At 51.7% G+C, this 15760-nt stretch overlaps 1 protein-coding gene across 1 annotated transcript; it reads right to left on the reverse strand.

The window, feature by feature from the left end:
• Positions 1 to 880: 880 nt before the first annotated feature.
• RARRES1 (retinoic acid receptor responder 1) lies at positions 881 to 15095 on the reverse strand. The gene is made up of 6 exons (XM_064152935.1): positions 14822 to 15095; positions 4531 to 4593; positions 4024 to 4198; positions 2706 to 2842; positions 1503 to 1565; positions 881 to 1403 (listed from the first exon to the last, which is right to left on the reverse strand). Exons 1-6 carry the CDS (start codon positions 15041 to 15043, stop codon positions 1245 to 1247), a joined length of 819 nt encoding a protein of 272 aa, XP_064009005.1. The 5' UTR covers positions 15044 to 15095; the 3' UTR covers positions 881 to 1244.
• Between the last annotated feature and the right edge of the window lie 665 nt (positions 15096 to 15760).

Below are 15760 nucleotides of genomic sequence, written 5' to 3' on the forward strand. Positions count from 1 at the left end.
GGAGTCCTGTCCCTGGAGGGGTTTCAGAGCTGCAGAGATGTGGTGCTGAGGGCCAGGGCTCAGCAGAGCTCTGTTAAGGCTTGGGCCTGATGCTCTTAGAGGTCTTCTCCATCCTGCAGGACCCTCTGAGGCAAACGCTGCTTTTACAGGCTGGGAAGGTGGGAATTTGGGGTAAAACATTGCAGTTACAGGCCAGACGCAGGGAGGAGGAGGAGGAGGAGGAAATGTGAGGTCAAACTCTGCCTCTTAGAGAGCAGACACAGAGAAGGTGGAAACATGGGGAGAAAAATTGCCTTTCAGAGAGCAGACACTGGGGAAGGTGGGAATTTGGGGTAAAAAGTGCCTTGTTGAGTGCAGACACTGGGGAAGGTGGAAATTTGGGGTAAAAAAAATGGCTTTTATAGGGCAGACACTGGGGAAGGTGGAAACTTGAGGTAAAAAATTACCTTTTAGAGAGCAGACACTGAGGAAGGTGGAAATTTGGGGTAAAAAAATGCCTTTTAAAGTGCAGACACTGGGGAAGGTAGAAACTTGAGGTAAAAAATGCCTTTTATAGAGCAGACATGGGGGGAGGTGGAAACTTGAGGTAAAAAACTATGTTTTAGAGAGCAGACACTGGGGAAGGTGGAAATGTGGGGTAAAAAATGCCTATTAGAGAGCGGACACTAGAGGAGGTGGAAATTTGGGGTAAAAAAGTGCCTTTTGGAATGCAGACACCGAGGAAGGTAGAAATTTGTGGTCAAAGTCTGCCTTTTAGAAAGCAGATACTGTGAGGCAGTGGAAATTTGGGTCAAGCAGTGCCTTTGAGATGCTGACACTGGGAGCTGGTAGAAATGTGATGACAAACAGCAGCAGCAAGAAACAAAACCCAGCTCCAACCTTATGTAATGGTATCTGGTTTATTGGAGGTGTAAAATCTGCATTTACCCATCCTAAAAAGGAGCAAAAGCCCAACTAGAGCAATGTTTTAGTGAGAGATTAATACTTTCCCTCCATTCTTTCACCCAAATATATTAAGTTTGCTTACAAACTGTGCTAGTCTGAGGAAGGCAGCAACATCAAATCATCTGGGGTGTGTCTATACAGCTGTAGCAGCAAAGAGTTTAGGTAGAAGTCCACAAGATCTTGCAGGCTGTGGTATTGTAGGGATGAATTCCAGGGCCAAAAGGAGTGAAGTGTTCCAGGCTGGTTAGCAGGAAGGCTCTAAACATCTCATAGGTTGCCATCGAGCTGACAAATCTCGCTTAAAAATTCACTGCCCTGTCCTGTAAAACGCCAGCAGCTGATCCAGATTCCACTCCAGTGCCTTCATCCAGCCCCTGCTTCTCTGAGGCACAGGAGTATTTCACTTTCAGAGGGCGACCAGGGAGCCAAGTGAGGCGCATGTGGCATGAAATCATTTCCTGCAGGAGAGAAGAGATGGGAAAATGCAGATGGTTTTAGTCCCCTTTGCTCCCAGTCCTCTGTGGATGCCAGGAGGTGGGACAGGCACCTGCCCTTACCTGTGTTGGGATTTCATGGAGCAGCACAGTGTAGTCAAACTCGATAAATTCATCTTTCCTTAGCTGGGCAGGGATTGAAAAGAGAGAAGTGATCAAAAAGATAAGACTGAGGAATTTGGAGTCTGCACTGATTTTCCTCACTGGATTTAGCTTGCTCAGGGAGTGAGGAGAAGACAGCCTGGGATGGCTGGTGGGTGGCTGCAGGGTTAGTGCATGGACAGACAGGGAACTGGGAGCAATTGCTGCATAAACACCTTGGAAGGTGCTAAGTGCAGCAGGGCTAAGTGGACTCTGACCTGAAACTTGGCTGACTCAGACCCTAAGGGAAGGCAATGAAGCTGGGGAAGGGTCTGGAGCACAGGGCTGGTGAGGAGCAGATGAGGAAACTGAGGGGAGCCCTGGCTCTGCACAACTCCCTGAGAGGAGGTTGGAATCAGGTGAGATTGGTCTCTTCTCACTGTGAGTGACAGGACAAGAGGAAATGGCCTCAAGTTTCCCCAGGGGAGGTTTAACTTGGACATTAGAAGAAAATTCTTTGCTGGAAGTGTTCTCAGACTGGCACAGGCTGCCCAGGGAAGTGGTTGAATCCTCATCCCTGGAGGGGTTGAAAAGAGGCAGAGCTTTGGTACTGAGGGACATGGCTTAGCACCAGCATGAACAGACTTAGACAGGGTTGGGCTCAGTGATCTTAAAGGTCCTTCCCAACCCAGTTCTGTGATTAACTGAGTTGAATCCTCACATTGGAGACTCTTACCTGAGTCCTAATCTTTCCTTCAGAGAAAGTGGAGGAATTGGGGAGTGAAAACCAAGCAGTGGCTACAGAATCACAGATTCAGAGATGTGTTTGGGTTGGAAAAGACCTCTAAGATCATCCACTCCAATCACCAACCTCACACCTCCATGGCCACTAACCCGTGTCCCCGAGTGCCGTGGCCACACCTTTCTGAAGCACCTCCAGGGTTGGAGAGTCCACCACCTCCCTGAGCAGCCTGTGCCAATCCCTGACCACTCCTGCAGCAAAGCAATTGTTCCTGATACCAAACCTAATCAGTCCCTGGCATGGTTTCAGGCCATTGCCTCTCTCCAGTCACTGATGGACAAAACACTGGAGGTGCTGGTCAGGAATAATGCCCACTCCAGCCAGCAGGAGCTTGATTTGCTTTCTGGCAGCTCCTGTAACACAGCTGCGAGGTTCCTACTTACCCACTGCTTTGCAGACTTGACTTGTGCCATGAAGTAACCCAAGTTCTCCCTCGACTTCTCCCACATGATGTAACTGCTGCCAGCCACAGCCAGCGCCCACACGGGCTGCAGGGCAGGGTCAATGTTGCCATAGCTGTCTGCAGGGGAGAAAGGGACAGAGATGCTTCAGACTGGCACTTCAGCAGAGATGATCAACCACAGAGCTCTGCTGCCTGGGTAGTGACTCTTCCCTCCAGTGTGGTACAGCCTTGAACCAGGAAAACTGCTCAGACCCTGCAGTTGTAAGGCAGGCATGGAAGTGGGACAGAGCTGACACTGTCAGGAGGAGCTGTCCATGTGGTCCCTGCAAGGAGTCTAATGTCTATGGTAATAGAAGCATAGATTCGTGGAATGGTTTTGGTTGGAAGAGAACTTGAAGATCATCAAGCCCAACCCTTAAACCAGCACTGCCAGCTCACCACTAAACCATGGCTCTCAGCACATCTCCACAGCTTTGAAACCCCTGCAGGGATGGGGACTCCACCACTGCCCTAGGCAGCATGGACCAGGTCTGGGCCAGGCCCTCTTGGGGCAGAAATTGTTCCTCAAGCCCAGCTTAAACCTCCTCTGGGGCAACCTGAGGCCATTTCCTCCTGCCTTGTCTTTTCTTACTAGCAGGAAAAGACTAACCCCCACCTGGCTTTAACCTCATTTCAGGGAGTTGCAGAGTGCCAGAAAGTCTCCCCTCAGCCTCCTTTTCTCCAGGCTGAACACCCCCAGCTCCCTCAGCTGCTCCTCACCAGCCCTGTTCTCCAGACCCTTCACCTGCTTCATTGCCCTCCTCTGGAGCTGCTCCACCCTCTCAATGTTCTTCCTGGAAGGAGCCCAAAACTGAAGCCAGTGCTCAAGGTGTAGCCTCACCAGTCCCCAGTCCAGGTGCACAATTCCTGCCCTACTCCTGCTGGCTGATCCAGGCCAGGATGCTGGTGGCCTTCTGGGCCACCTGGGCACACCCTGACTCATCTCCAGTCACTACCAGCCAGCACCTCCAAGTCTCTTTCCCTGCTGGGCTCTTTCCAGGCACTCTGCCTGCAGAACTGCCCAGGCACTCTGCCTGCAGAACTGCCCAGGCTGCTCTGCAATCCCACTGCTGGCAATCACAGCATGGGCTGTGTCTCCCCAAGAAGCCCTGGTGAAGTGGAACTGCTTTGCTGGGTCTTTGCTCTTGGGGTGCTGCTGTCAGTTGGTGCCTCCTTTGCAAACATATCTGTGTTGGTTTATGTCCTTCAGGCAGCTCGGAGGGAAGGTGAAGCAGAGTTGGGCACTGGGAGAAACAGACCTGGAATGTTGTTTGCAGCGATGGGTTTGGTTTGCTCTCGCAGGGCTTTGTAGAGTCTGTTGTCCTCCTCTTGGATTTGTTTCTGGTCCTGGGTGGGTGTGCACTTGGCGGTGACCGCAGGTGCAGCTGCTGTCTTTGGGTACAGCACTGTGGCAAGGCAGTTGCCAGCATCTGCCTGGAAGAGCAGGATGGAAAACTCAGCAGTGCTCAAGATTAGAGTTACCAGCAACACTCTTAGAGAAGCTCTTGGCAGCAAGCCCTGATGAAGGACAGGAGGAGCACAGTTATGTCTCCATGAGATGCTTCGAATGAGCTGTGAAGGGCTCCAGAAGCTCTTCAGAAGACACTCAGGTGATCCTCAGAGCAGCCATGCCCCATGCTGGTCATTCAGGTAAGTTCACTGCAAAAGGTTCATTGAGCACAGCTCTTACAGATCCACTGGCTTGGAGCTGTTGGAGTTCCTTTACCACACAGTGGCAAGAGGAAGGTGAAGGAGCAGACACTCACCCCACTCTGGTAGTCCTCAGCAGTCAGCTGCAGGTAGTACTTGTGCCCGGAGTCTGGGATGCTCTGCAAGAGAGAAGGTTTCAGCCATCAGAGGCAGCTGCAACCTTAGATGCCAGAACTTGGGAGATGCTACCACAAGTGCTCAGAAGGGAAACTGAGGGCACTGTGATCATGTCATGGTGCTCAGAAGGGGATTCTGCCCTTCTGCTATGCTCTGCATGAGACTCTCCCTGAAATGCTGGGGCCAGCTCTGGAGTCCTCAGCACAGCAGACAGGGACCTGTTGGAGCAGGGCCAGAAGAGGCCTCAGTAATGCTGGCAAAGCTGGAAGGGCTCTGCTGTGAGGCCAGGCTGAGAGAGTTGGGCTTGGTCAGCCTGGAGAAGAGAAGGCTCCAGGGAGACCTTCTGGTGGCCTTGCAGTGCTTAAAAGAGCTGAGCAGAAAGCTGGGAACAGACTTTGAGCAGGGCCTGCTGGGTCAGAACAAGGGGAGATGGTTTGAGCTGAAAAAGGCAAGTTCAGGCTGGAGAAAAGGGAGAAATGTTTGACACTGAGGGTGGTGAGAGCCTGTCCCAGGATTCCCAGAGAGGTGGGAGATCATCCATGCCTGGAACCATCCCAGCTCAGGTTTTTTGAGGTTGTGAGCAACCTGCTCTGTTTGCAGCTGTCCCTGCTGAGTGCAGGGGGTTGGACTGGGTGAGCTTGAAAGGTCCCTTCCCACCCAACCCATTCTATGCATTATCTTGGATTTGGTTTTGTATTTCAGTTGGTTTGCTTTCGCCTGCTGCTAACAGAAATGGTTCAGTTAAATCATTTTTGGTGTGTGAGATGACAGTGTCCTGGCCCCAAGCTGGGTGAAACAGAATCCCTGAACAGTGAGGGTGGAGAGATACTGGAATGGGTTGCCCAAAGAAGCTGTGGGTGCTCCTTCCCTGGAGGTGTTCAAGGCCAGGCTGGATGAGGCCTTGAGCAACCTGGGGTGGTGGGAGGTGTCCCTGCCCATGGCAGGGGTTTGGAACTGGATGCCTTGAAGGTCCTTTCCAACCCAAACCATTCTGTGAATTGCAGAACACTTGGGGTTGGAAGGGACCTTCAGAGATCAGCTTTTGACATTGAAAAAATACTAATCACCCTGAAAGAGGCTCAGTGTCTGATCCAACAGGGTAAGAGCAGCACCTTGTAACAGTATCCTCATTATCTGCTCTTTACTGCGTTCCCCAGGCTCTTATTTTCCTGCCAACACCTCAAATCCCTTTGGAAATGTCCATATTTTTGAGCAAAGAGTAACAAACTCAGTGGAAAACTTGAGAGCTGCTGCAGCTGTTCCTTGTTGAATGCCACAAAGTGGGTTTGAAGGGTTTGTTCTGTTTCCAGGCCCTTCCCTTGATTAAATCAGCCAGAGATAAATGAAATAAAGAAGGTTTTTAGTGTGATTAATTAGACAAGCTGCCTGATAGACCAGGCAGGTCACTTCTAGGTCAGGAAGTTTGTTCTTTTTGCATGTCTTAGGTGGTTTAATAATAAATATTTGTCCTTATTGTGAACCTTTCCTGGCTTCTGTTGGCTGCTGCTGTGCCATTTGCTGCTACACTCGAGGCCATGTGGAAGAAAATGCATTTTCTGAGGCACTCACAGCAGCAAGGGCAGGGAGGGGATTCTGTGCCTCTGCTCCCCTCTGCTGAGACCCCACCTGCAGCACTGGGCCCAGCTCTGGAGTTCCCAACATGAGAAAGACCTGGAATTGCAGGGCCAGAGGAGGCCATAGCAATGCTGGCAGGGCTGGAAGCCCTCGGCTATGAGTTAGGCTTGGTCAGCCTGGAGAAGAGAAGGGCCCAGGGAGACCTTCTGGTGGCCTTACAGGATTTGAAGTGGGCTACAGGAGAGCTGGAGACATGGAGTGACAGGATGAGGGGTGATGGCTTCAAACTGCAAGAAGCTGGATTTAGATTGGACATTAGGAAGAAAGGAGGGTGGTGAGGCACTGGAATAGCTTACCCAGAGAGGTTATGGAGTACTGAAAGCGAGGCTGGGTAGGGCCTTGAGCAAGCTGGTCTGGTAGGAGGTGTCCCTGCAACTTGCACTTGGAACTAGATGATCTTTAAGGTCCCCTCTGCTTCAGACCAGTCTATGTCTGTGATTCAATGAACACCAGCTGCCTTTTAAGCTCTCAATGTCAACTGCTGCTGTCCAGCCTCAGCACTGCTCCTTTAGTCCTATTTGATTTTAAAATACAGTATCTTCAGATAAAGAGCAGAGGCAATTCTGGCTGTTGACATAAACCTGAAGATTAGAACCCAAAGCAAACATGGATGTGGGGTTCTTTTATCTCAGCTAGAACCTTTGTGTTCCCCTGCAGGAAGCCATTATCTGCCTCATGTCAGCCACATTTCGTTCCCAGAGCAAGGCCACCAGCCCAGCACCTGCCTTTAGCACATACATGGAGTTAGACACTGCAGGTAAGAGGACAAACTCCTTTGGACACTTGGTCTGCTTTATAAACCCCCTCCTTGATGCTTTACCATGAGGTAAGAATGGACCTGGTGGTTGGAACAGGCTCACAGGATGTCAGGGTTGTAAGGGACCCAAAGAGATCGAGTCCAAACCCCCATGACAGAGAGCAGGGCCATACAATCTAGCACAGATCACAGAGGAACACATCCAGACAGGCCTTGAAAGGCTCCAGAGAAGGAGACTCCACAACCTCCCTGGGGAGCCTGCTCCAGTGCTCTGTGACCCTCACAATAAAGAAGTTCCCCCTTGTGTTGAGGTGGAACCTCCTGTGCTGCAGCTTCCATCCATTGCTCCTTGTCCTATTCCAGGGAGCAGGTGAGCAGAGCCTGTCCCCCCACTCCTGACCTCCAGCCCTCACATATTTATAAACATTTATTAGATCCCCTCTCAGTCTTCTCTTCTCCAGAATAAAAAGCTCCAGGTCCCCCAGCCTCTCCTCCTCAGGCAGTGCTCCAGTACCCTAATTATCCTTGTAGCTCTCTGCTGGACCCTCTCCAGCAGATCGCTGTCCCTCTTAAACTGAGGAGCCCAAAACTGAACACAGTACACAAGATAGGGCCTCACCAGGGCAGAGTGGAGGAGAAGGAGAACCTGCCTTAATCTGCTGGACACACTCTTCCTAATACACCCCAGGCTCCCATTGGCCTTCTTGGCCACCAGAGCTCATTGCTGTCCCATGCAGAACTTGTTATCCATCAGCACTTCCAGGTCCCTCTCCACAGGGCTGCTCTCCAGCCTGTACTGCTGCAGTGTATTATTCATCCCCAGATGCAGGACTCTGCACTTGTCCTTCTTGAACCTCATCAGGTTCCTCTGTGCCCAGCTCTGTCTGTCCAGGTCTTGTTGGATAGCCACACAGCCTTCAGCTGTATCAGCCAAGCCTCCCAGTTTGATGCCATCAGCAAACTTGCTGAGCAGACTCTGCCAGACTCTGTCTGGCATTGATGAAGATGTTGAGCAGCATCAGATCCAGCACGGATACCTGGAGGACTCCACTAGTTATAGATGATCTTCAAGGTCCCTTCTAACCCAAACTATCCAATGTACCTATGAAGGGAATGGAGGGGGTAAAGTGGAGGATGAGTTCAGACTTTTACCATCTCTTCTTTTCTCCTGCCCCTAAATTTTGTCTACTAGATAAATGTTGCCCTCAAAATGGCAGAGAAAGGGCCATGAGGAGACAAGGCTTGGCAGAGAAAAGTAGTCAAAAGCAGCTTTCTGAAGTGAAGGGTTACAGAAGAACTAAGCAGAACCAGACCTTTATAGTGCTGAAAGCAGGGTCTCATCTCTCAACATCAGCACTGCACTCAAATCTAAGCTTCCAATTGCTGTGAAGCTACCCAGGAGGCATTAAGGGGTTTGTTTTTAGCATTCCTCTCCTCACCACAGAACCCCAGCATGGTAGAGGTTGGAAGTGGCCTCTAGAGATCACCCAGTCCAACCTCCTGCTAAAGCAGGGCACCCACAACACCTTGCCCAGCATCCCAAAGCCCAGGGTGGGTTGGAATCTCTCCAGAGAAGTAAACTCCACAACCTCTCTGGGCAGTCTGCTCCAGGCATCCAGCACCCTCATACCAAACAAGTTTCTTCTGCTCAGATGGAACCTCCTGGCTGCCAGTTTGTGCCCACTGCCCCTTGTGCTGTCCCTGGGCACCACTGAGGAAGTTTTCCCCCATTGCTCAAGTCTCTCTGAAGCAGAAGCTCCAACAGGAGTCTTCAGTGACTTGTGGAGAAAAGAGGAGACCTTCTGGCTCCCTACACTTCCTGAAAGGAGGTTGAAGCCAGCTGGGGGTCAGTCTCTTCTCCCTAGTAACATGTGACAGGACAAGAGACAAGAGGAAATGGCTTCAAATTGCACCAGAGAAGGTTTAGGTTGGACATGAGGAACAATTTCTTCCCCAAAAGGGTTGCCATGCCCAGCCTAGGCTACCCAGGGGAATGCTGGAGTCCCCATCCCTGGAGAAGTTTCAAAGCCATGGAGCTGTGGTGCTGAGGGTCAGGGTTTGGCAGTGAGCTGGCAGTGCTGGGCTAAGGGGTGGACTGGATAATCTGTTCCACCCAGAATGATTCTGTGGTGTAGCAGCAGACTTGGTAGTGCTGGATCATGGCTGGCTTTGAAGACCTTACAGTTATGTTCCAGCCTAACCAATGCCATGTTTCTTATGTTGTTATGCTTCTGGTATTATTTGCTCTTGCACTGGTGCCACTGGTACTCTCTGCTGAAAATAAAACCAACCACCAACCAATTTTATGGCTGGGAGAACTCTGAGAACCCTAATCAGAGCCTGCCAGACTATCTGAGCGGTTTCACTGCTTGATGTCAAGCCCTAATGAAGAAACAATTAACTAGAGGTTCTCAAAATTAATTATCCAGCTTTTGATTCCTCTTAATGGGTGGCTGTGCAAAAGCTTCCTGACTAATGACTGGGTAAATACCCACTTCCAAGAGCAGAAAGAACCTTGTGTGATGTGTTTAAAGTAGATATTCCTTTTCCAACTCCAGCACAGCAGAGTTTTCAAGAAGTGCAACACAGCTACAACAGAATTTTCAGGCTGGGTGTGCAGAGCAGAGGGCTTCCTTTGATCTTAGCAGGGAGGAGGGACATTTGGCAGAGGATCATTTTGACTTGACCAAAGTACTTCTAGTCTCAAAGCAAAACATCCCTTTTATTTCCACTCTTATTTCCCACTAGCATCCCAAAATGTAAACCCCTCTCTCATAGCGTGAGTTAAAGCAGAGCTGGGGAGTCTCTGACATCTCCCAACAAGGGCTGGCTGAAAGCAGCCAAAGATGAAAGTGGCCAAAAGAGAAGAAAACAAGCGAGTGATTCATTTTTCCACTGAGGAGCTGGGTCATGAGATTGTTTGATTTCCAGCCTCAAAATGAATGCAACCTCCCTGACAGATCTGGAGTTCCAGAAAGGACAGAAGAGCAATTTAAGAGCAGTTCCATTCCAGGTCCCAAAGGGGGTGGTTTCACAATTGGTTTTCTCTGCTCTGACTCCACATGGGCATGGAAAGGGACGATCCCTCTCCCACCCATCACTGGAGGTTTCCATCTCTTCTTCTCGGTGTTTCCCCACAAACATTTCCTCCCTAGGACCACTTTTTGGTCACTGATCAGGCTGCTGGCACTGCTCAGATAGGAGTGAGAGGTGTAATTGTGGAGCATGTCCAGGAGGGTTCACAGGATGTTAAGGGTTGGAAAGGACCTCCACAGATCATCAAGTCCAACCCCCTTGCCAAAGCAGGACCATAGAATCTAGCTCAGGTCACACAGGAACACATCCAGACAGGGCTGGAAAGGCTCCAGAGAAGGAGACTCCAGAAGCTCTCTGGGCAGCCTGTGCCAGGGCTCTGGGACCCTTACAGTCAAGAAGTTCTTCCTCATGCTGAGGTGGAACTTTCTATGTGGTAGTTTACATCCATTGTTCTTGTCCTATCCCAGAGCACAACAGAGAAGACCTCTTGGCCTCCATCCCTCAGATAAATATTGATTAGATACTCTCTAAGCCTTCTCTTCTACAGACCAAACAGCCTCAGGTCCCTCAGCCTCTCCTCATAGGGCAGTGTTCCAGCCCCCCCAGGGTTCTCCTCTCCCAGCCCTGCCACCATCCAGCTCAGATGGCCTGTGGCTTCTGGAGGTATTGGATTCACCAGCAGCCAGGTGAGCTCTTGAGCTGCCCCAAGTAGGAGGGAAAAGCTGAGGTGGTGAGGGACCTGGAGCATCTCTGTGAGGAGGAAAGGCTGAGAGCCCTGGAGATTGAGAAGAGCAACCTGAGAAGGGATCTGACCAATGCTCTGCAAGAGCTAAAGGCTGGGAAGCAAGAGGATGAGGCCAGACTCCTGTCAGTGACAGGACAAGGGGCAGTGGGCACAAACTGGCCAGCTTGCTGTGGGAAAGTGCAGCACCAGTGTATTGAAAGTTTCTCTGCTGATTTCCAGGATCTCCAGTTGGCACACACGAAGGCTTCTCAGAAATCTGCTTCGAAGTGCAAGTGTCAAGAATTCCATGAGACACCTGCTGCTTTTTCCAGGAAAATGTTCCAGGAAAACCCCACAGCGACGGGAAGGGACAGCAAAAAGAGAACTGCAGCCTGAAGAAAGGCAGCAATCCTTGTGTGTGTGGTGTGTCTCTTGGGGCTGTTGATTAACAGCCAGCTGAAGATGAGCCAGCAACCAAGAAGGCCACCAGCATCCTGGCTTGGATCAGCGATGGTGTGGCCAGCAGGAGCAGGGAAGTGATCCTCCCCCTGTGCTCAGCACTGGTGAGGATACACTTTAAGTACTGCCTTCAGTTTTGGGCTCCTCACTCCAAGAAGGACATGGAGGGGCTGGAGCAGGTCTAGGGAAGGACAATGAAGTTGGTGAAGGGTCTAGAGTACAGGGCTGGTGAGGAGCAGCTGAGGGAGCTGGGGGTGTTCAGCCTGGAGAAGAGAAGGCTGAGGGGGGACCTCACTGTTCTCTATAGCTCCCTGAAAGGAGGCTGGAGTGAGGTGAGAGGTGGTCCCTTCTCTCTACTTACAAGTGATAGGACAAGAGGAAATGGCCTCAAGTTTCACTAGAAGAGGTTTAGATGGGACATTAGAAGAAACTTCTTCACTGAAAAGGTTCTCAAAGACTGGAACAGGCTGACCAGGGAGGTGGTTGAATCCCTATTCCCAGAAAGGTTTAAAAGATGCAGAGATGAGGTGCTGAGGGTCACGGCTTAGGAGCAGCCTTGGTAGAGTTAAAGAAGGGGTGGAATTGATGATCTTAAAAGGCTTCTGCAACTGAAAAGATCCTGTGGTTCTGTACCTGTACTGTTTACTGTGCCAGCAGAGAAAAGTACTGAAATCTCATTTTACCTGAACTTCAGGACTGCTTCCAAGCTGGCAGAATCACCCAGCTGGTGACTCTCTTCAGTACTCTTCCTAACAACCACAGTTCCACTGGCCTGTGGGCTAAGAATGTTAGCTTTGAGAGACAGTGCTCATGATTAAACCCCATCCAAAAGTGCTCCTGCTTTAATAGCTGCAGGAATACAGCAACCCACATCAAACCAACTTTCTTACTACAATGAAGAGAACAAAACCCCACCCCAAACCCCAACAGTTCAGTCTCCTTCATTCACAAAATGCAGCCTGTTCCTTCCAGGAAATTGTTATCATGTTTGTACAGTGGAGGACAGGAAAGAAGGAAGTGACCATGTCCAGTGCACTTCTCCTCTTGTTTTCACTGAGCTTGCAGAGGGAAATAAAAGGAGAGGGGGAAATAAACTGCAGAAAGTGCTTACAGCAAGCTGCAGCTCTGAGTGCTGTCAGGAAATAATGAAGCATTTCACTTCTCTATAATTAATCCAATTTTCCCTTCCCTTTACTAAAAGACAGATGGATGATACTTCATGGGGAAAAAAAATCTCTTTCCCTCCCCACAACCAAAATTACCTCTCAAATACTCTGAAGTTGGAAAGAGGATCTGCACCAAGCAGCCCCTTACTTCTGAGGGGTCTCTTTAGTAGACAAGAGAAGGCAAATCATATCCTAGGCTTCATCAGGAGGAGTGCGAGCAGCAGGGCAAGAGAGGGGATTCTGCCCCTTGGCTCTGCTCTGCTTAGACCTCACCTCCAATCCTGCCTCCAGCTCTGCTGTCCCCAGCACAAGAAGGACAAAGAGCTGCTGGAGAGAGGCCAGAGGAGGGCACAGAGATGATCCAAGGGCTGGAGCAGCTCTGCTGTGAGGACAGGCTGAGGGAGCTGGGGGTGTTCAGCCTAGAGAGAAGAAAGCTCCAGGGGGACCTTAGAGCTGCCTGCCAATGGCTGAAGGGATCCTGCAGGAAGGCTGCAGAGGGACATTTGCTGAGCGTGTCTAGAGACAGGACAAAGGTGAATGGTTTGGAGCTGAGGCAGAGCAGGGTTAAACTGGAGCTGAGGAACAATTTCTCCAGTGCGAGGGTGAGACTCTGAAATAGGCTGCCCAGGGAGGTTGTGGATGTCCCCTCCCTGGGTGGGGGGGTGTCAAGGCCCTGCTATTGTGCTTACAAGGCACAAGCATTTGTGTGTAAATGTACAGCTCTGTAGAGAAAGGTTTATTGAAGCATTTCCATAACTATTGGTAGCAGTAAATACAGAAGAAGCCCTTGCAGGTTCCAAGAGATCAGACTCAACATTGGTTTGGAACCACAGTCAGCTGGGGGTGTTGTGAAAGCCTCAGGCTCAGGATCACTCTTGCAAGGACAACACCACCGCATCCTAAAGGTTTTAGGCTGACTTAATGCTTCTTGCTTGAAAGGGAAGATTTTACCCTGCACCACCTTATCCTCAGTTCTAGGAGCGAGCATCTGGATTGAAGAAGCCATGCAGATGCTGAAGGATAAATGTAAGATCTCCTTTTCAGATGCCAGAGTTGTGAAAAGGGTCCAGTGGGTTCCAGTGCTGTGTTTGGCACTGGCACAACCATCCCTTGCTTTAGGAAGCCTGCTTGGCCCCAGCCTGAGAGAAAGGGCAGTTTTAAATCCCATCCTCTGTGACAGCTTAGACTTTCCTCAGCTCTCCAGGAACAGAGTGCTTTTCTTGCAGGATCTACAGCCTCGCACGAATGCTCCTCACAAGTTTTTGCCTGTTTTCTTACTTTCAGAACCTGAGTTAGCTGTAAAAGAAGCCCAAAACTATGTCTAGAGGAAGAGAAGAGCTGCATGGCATGGCGCTCGCAGGCACAGGTACAGCAGGCATACCCTGGGCACCACCTTAAGCATCCCTAGCAACCTCTCTGTGATGTGAAAACCCTGCCCCTGTAGCTGTGTCTATTTCAGACTCTTGCCCCTTTCTGTCACCTCCATTTGACACGTTTTTGTCATGCTTTCTGATGAGACCTGTATCACCTTTCCTTGAAGCTCTTGGTCTCCAGAGGCAGAAAGACAAGTCCTGTCCATCCCCGCTTGCACAAAGCACACAGTCACTCCAGAAGTGCTTCTGCTGAAGATATTTCCCTGCCAAACTGTTCCCTTGCCATCATGTGCCTGCCACATGCCTCAGTTTCCTCCTCCCCTCATCTGTGCTCTGCTTCTTTTGATACCAGGACAACCTCAACGTTTGTATGGGATGCTGGGCTTGGATTTGGGGGGTATTTAAATCATGAATAAGTTAACGACTTTTTGAGGTGGGTCTCTGCTTCCCTCTGAGCAGAGCCTGGTGTCCCAAGCCCCCTGAGACTGGACAGCAGCTCCTTGAGAGGACCTGGGTGTCACAAACTCCCTAGTGAAGAGGTGGTGGAGGGGACATGAAGGTTCTGAACTCCATGAGGAAAGAAGCGGTGGACCATCACCTTTAGAGAGGACCCAAGTCCCCCAGATTCCTGAGGAAAGGGGTGGTGGGACATCAGCTTTCAGAAGGAACTTGTGATACTCAGGTCACCAAGGACAGCAGCTTTCAGAAGGTACTTGTGACACCCAGGTCCCCAAGAAAAGGAGAGGTGAGAAAGCAGCTTTCAGAGGGGGCTTGTGACACTCGGGTCTCCAAGGGGAGAAGTGGTGGGACAGCAGTTTTCGGAGATGGCCTGGATGCCCTGAACCTCACCAGAGATGGGGCAGCAGGACAGTAGCGCGCAGGGAGGACTCGGATGCCCCGCACCCTGTACGGGGCGGTAGGACAGCAGCCCCCGGGCAAGCCGGGCTGGCACCCGGTGCCTGTGCGCGCAGGGCAGCGAGCGCCGCACGGCTGCCAGTGGCACTGTTGGCTTCGCGGCCGTCTCAGGACCCCTCCAAGACATCGGCCCCCAACCCGCCCGTCCCGGCGGCCGCCCTTTACCTTGACCGTGGCCTTGCGGAGCTGCCCCAGAGCCCGCAGCGCGGCGGCAGAGCTGCTCTGGAAGTTGAGGTAGTGCAGAGCCACCCGCGCCGCCTCCACTGCCAGGCTGCTGTCGACGCTCAGCTCCTCGCTGCCCGCCGCGGCCGCCGGCTGCAGCGGGCTGAGGAGGAGGAGGAGGAGGAGGAGGAAGGCGGCGGACGGCGCGGCGCTGAGCCCCTGCATGGTGCTGCGCGGATGCGGACAGGACCCCGGATGGCTCCGCACTGAGGTGGCTCCGCCGAGAGCCGCTACTAATAGCCGCAGCCCGGCCGCCGCCTGCCGCCCGCCCTGCTCCGCCCGCGGCCGGCGCTCGGCCGAGCTCCGCTCCCGGCTGCTGCCCTGCCCCTCGGCCCTCCCACCGGCGGCGCCTTGGGTGCACAGCAGTTGTGCGGGCGACCTGGGGTGCTGTGGGGAGCCGGACGGGTGCCAAGGGTTGTCTGAGAGGAGCCGGAGGGCTTGAGGCGTGTCAAGGGGTGCCAAGGGTTGTCCGAGGAGAGCTGAGCAGCCTTGAGGAGTGCCAGGCGTTCTCTGAGGGGACCCAGGGATGCTCGAGGGGTGCCCCAGAGACTTGAGGGATGCTGTTCTGCTGGACTTACAGAATGTCAGGTTGGAGATCTCAAGGGTGATCTGGTCCAGAAACACTTTTTTTGGAAGGACTGAGTGTGGTATAAATGTAACAGACTGCACCGCTAAGTTCAGTTCTGGTGTCCCCAGCACAAGAAGGACTCAGCTGTTGAAGTGAGTCCAGAGGATGCCACAAAGACTATCCAAGGGCTGGAGCAGCTCTGCTGTGAGCACAGGTTGAAGGAGCTGGGGGGATGCAGCCTGGAGAAGACTCCAGGGAGACCTTAATGCTGCCTGTCACTGCCTGAAGGGATCCTGCAGGAAGGCTGCAGAGGG

The sequence above is a fragment of the Pogoniulus pusillus genome, chromosome 13, assembly GCF_015220805.1.
Source record: "Pogoniulus pusillus isolate bPogPus1 chromosome 13, bPogPus1.pri, whole genome shotgun sequence".
Classification (NCBI taxonomy): Eukaryota; Metazoa; Chordata; class Aves; order Piciformes; family Lybiidae; genus Pogoniulus; species Pogoniulus pusillus.

Coding starts and splice junctions, on each gene's coding strand:
- RARRES1 (XM_064152935.1), bottom strand. CDS start 15,043: ATGCAGGGGCTCAGCGCCGCGCCGTCCGCCGCCTTCCTCCTCCTCCTC. Junction 4,594..14,821: donor TCCGCAAGGCCACGGTCAAG/GTAAAGGGCGGC, acceptor TCTCTCTTGCAG/AGCATCCCAGACTCCGGGCA. Junction 2,843..4,023: donor CGCTGCAAACAACATTCCAG/GTCTGTTTCTCC, acceptor TCTCCCCTGCAG/ACAGCTATGGCAACATTGAC.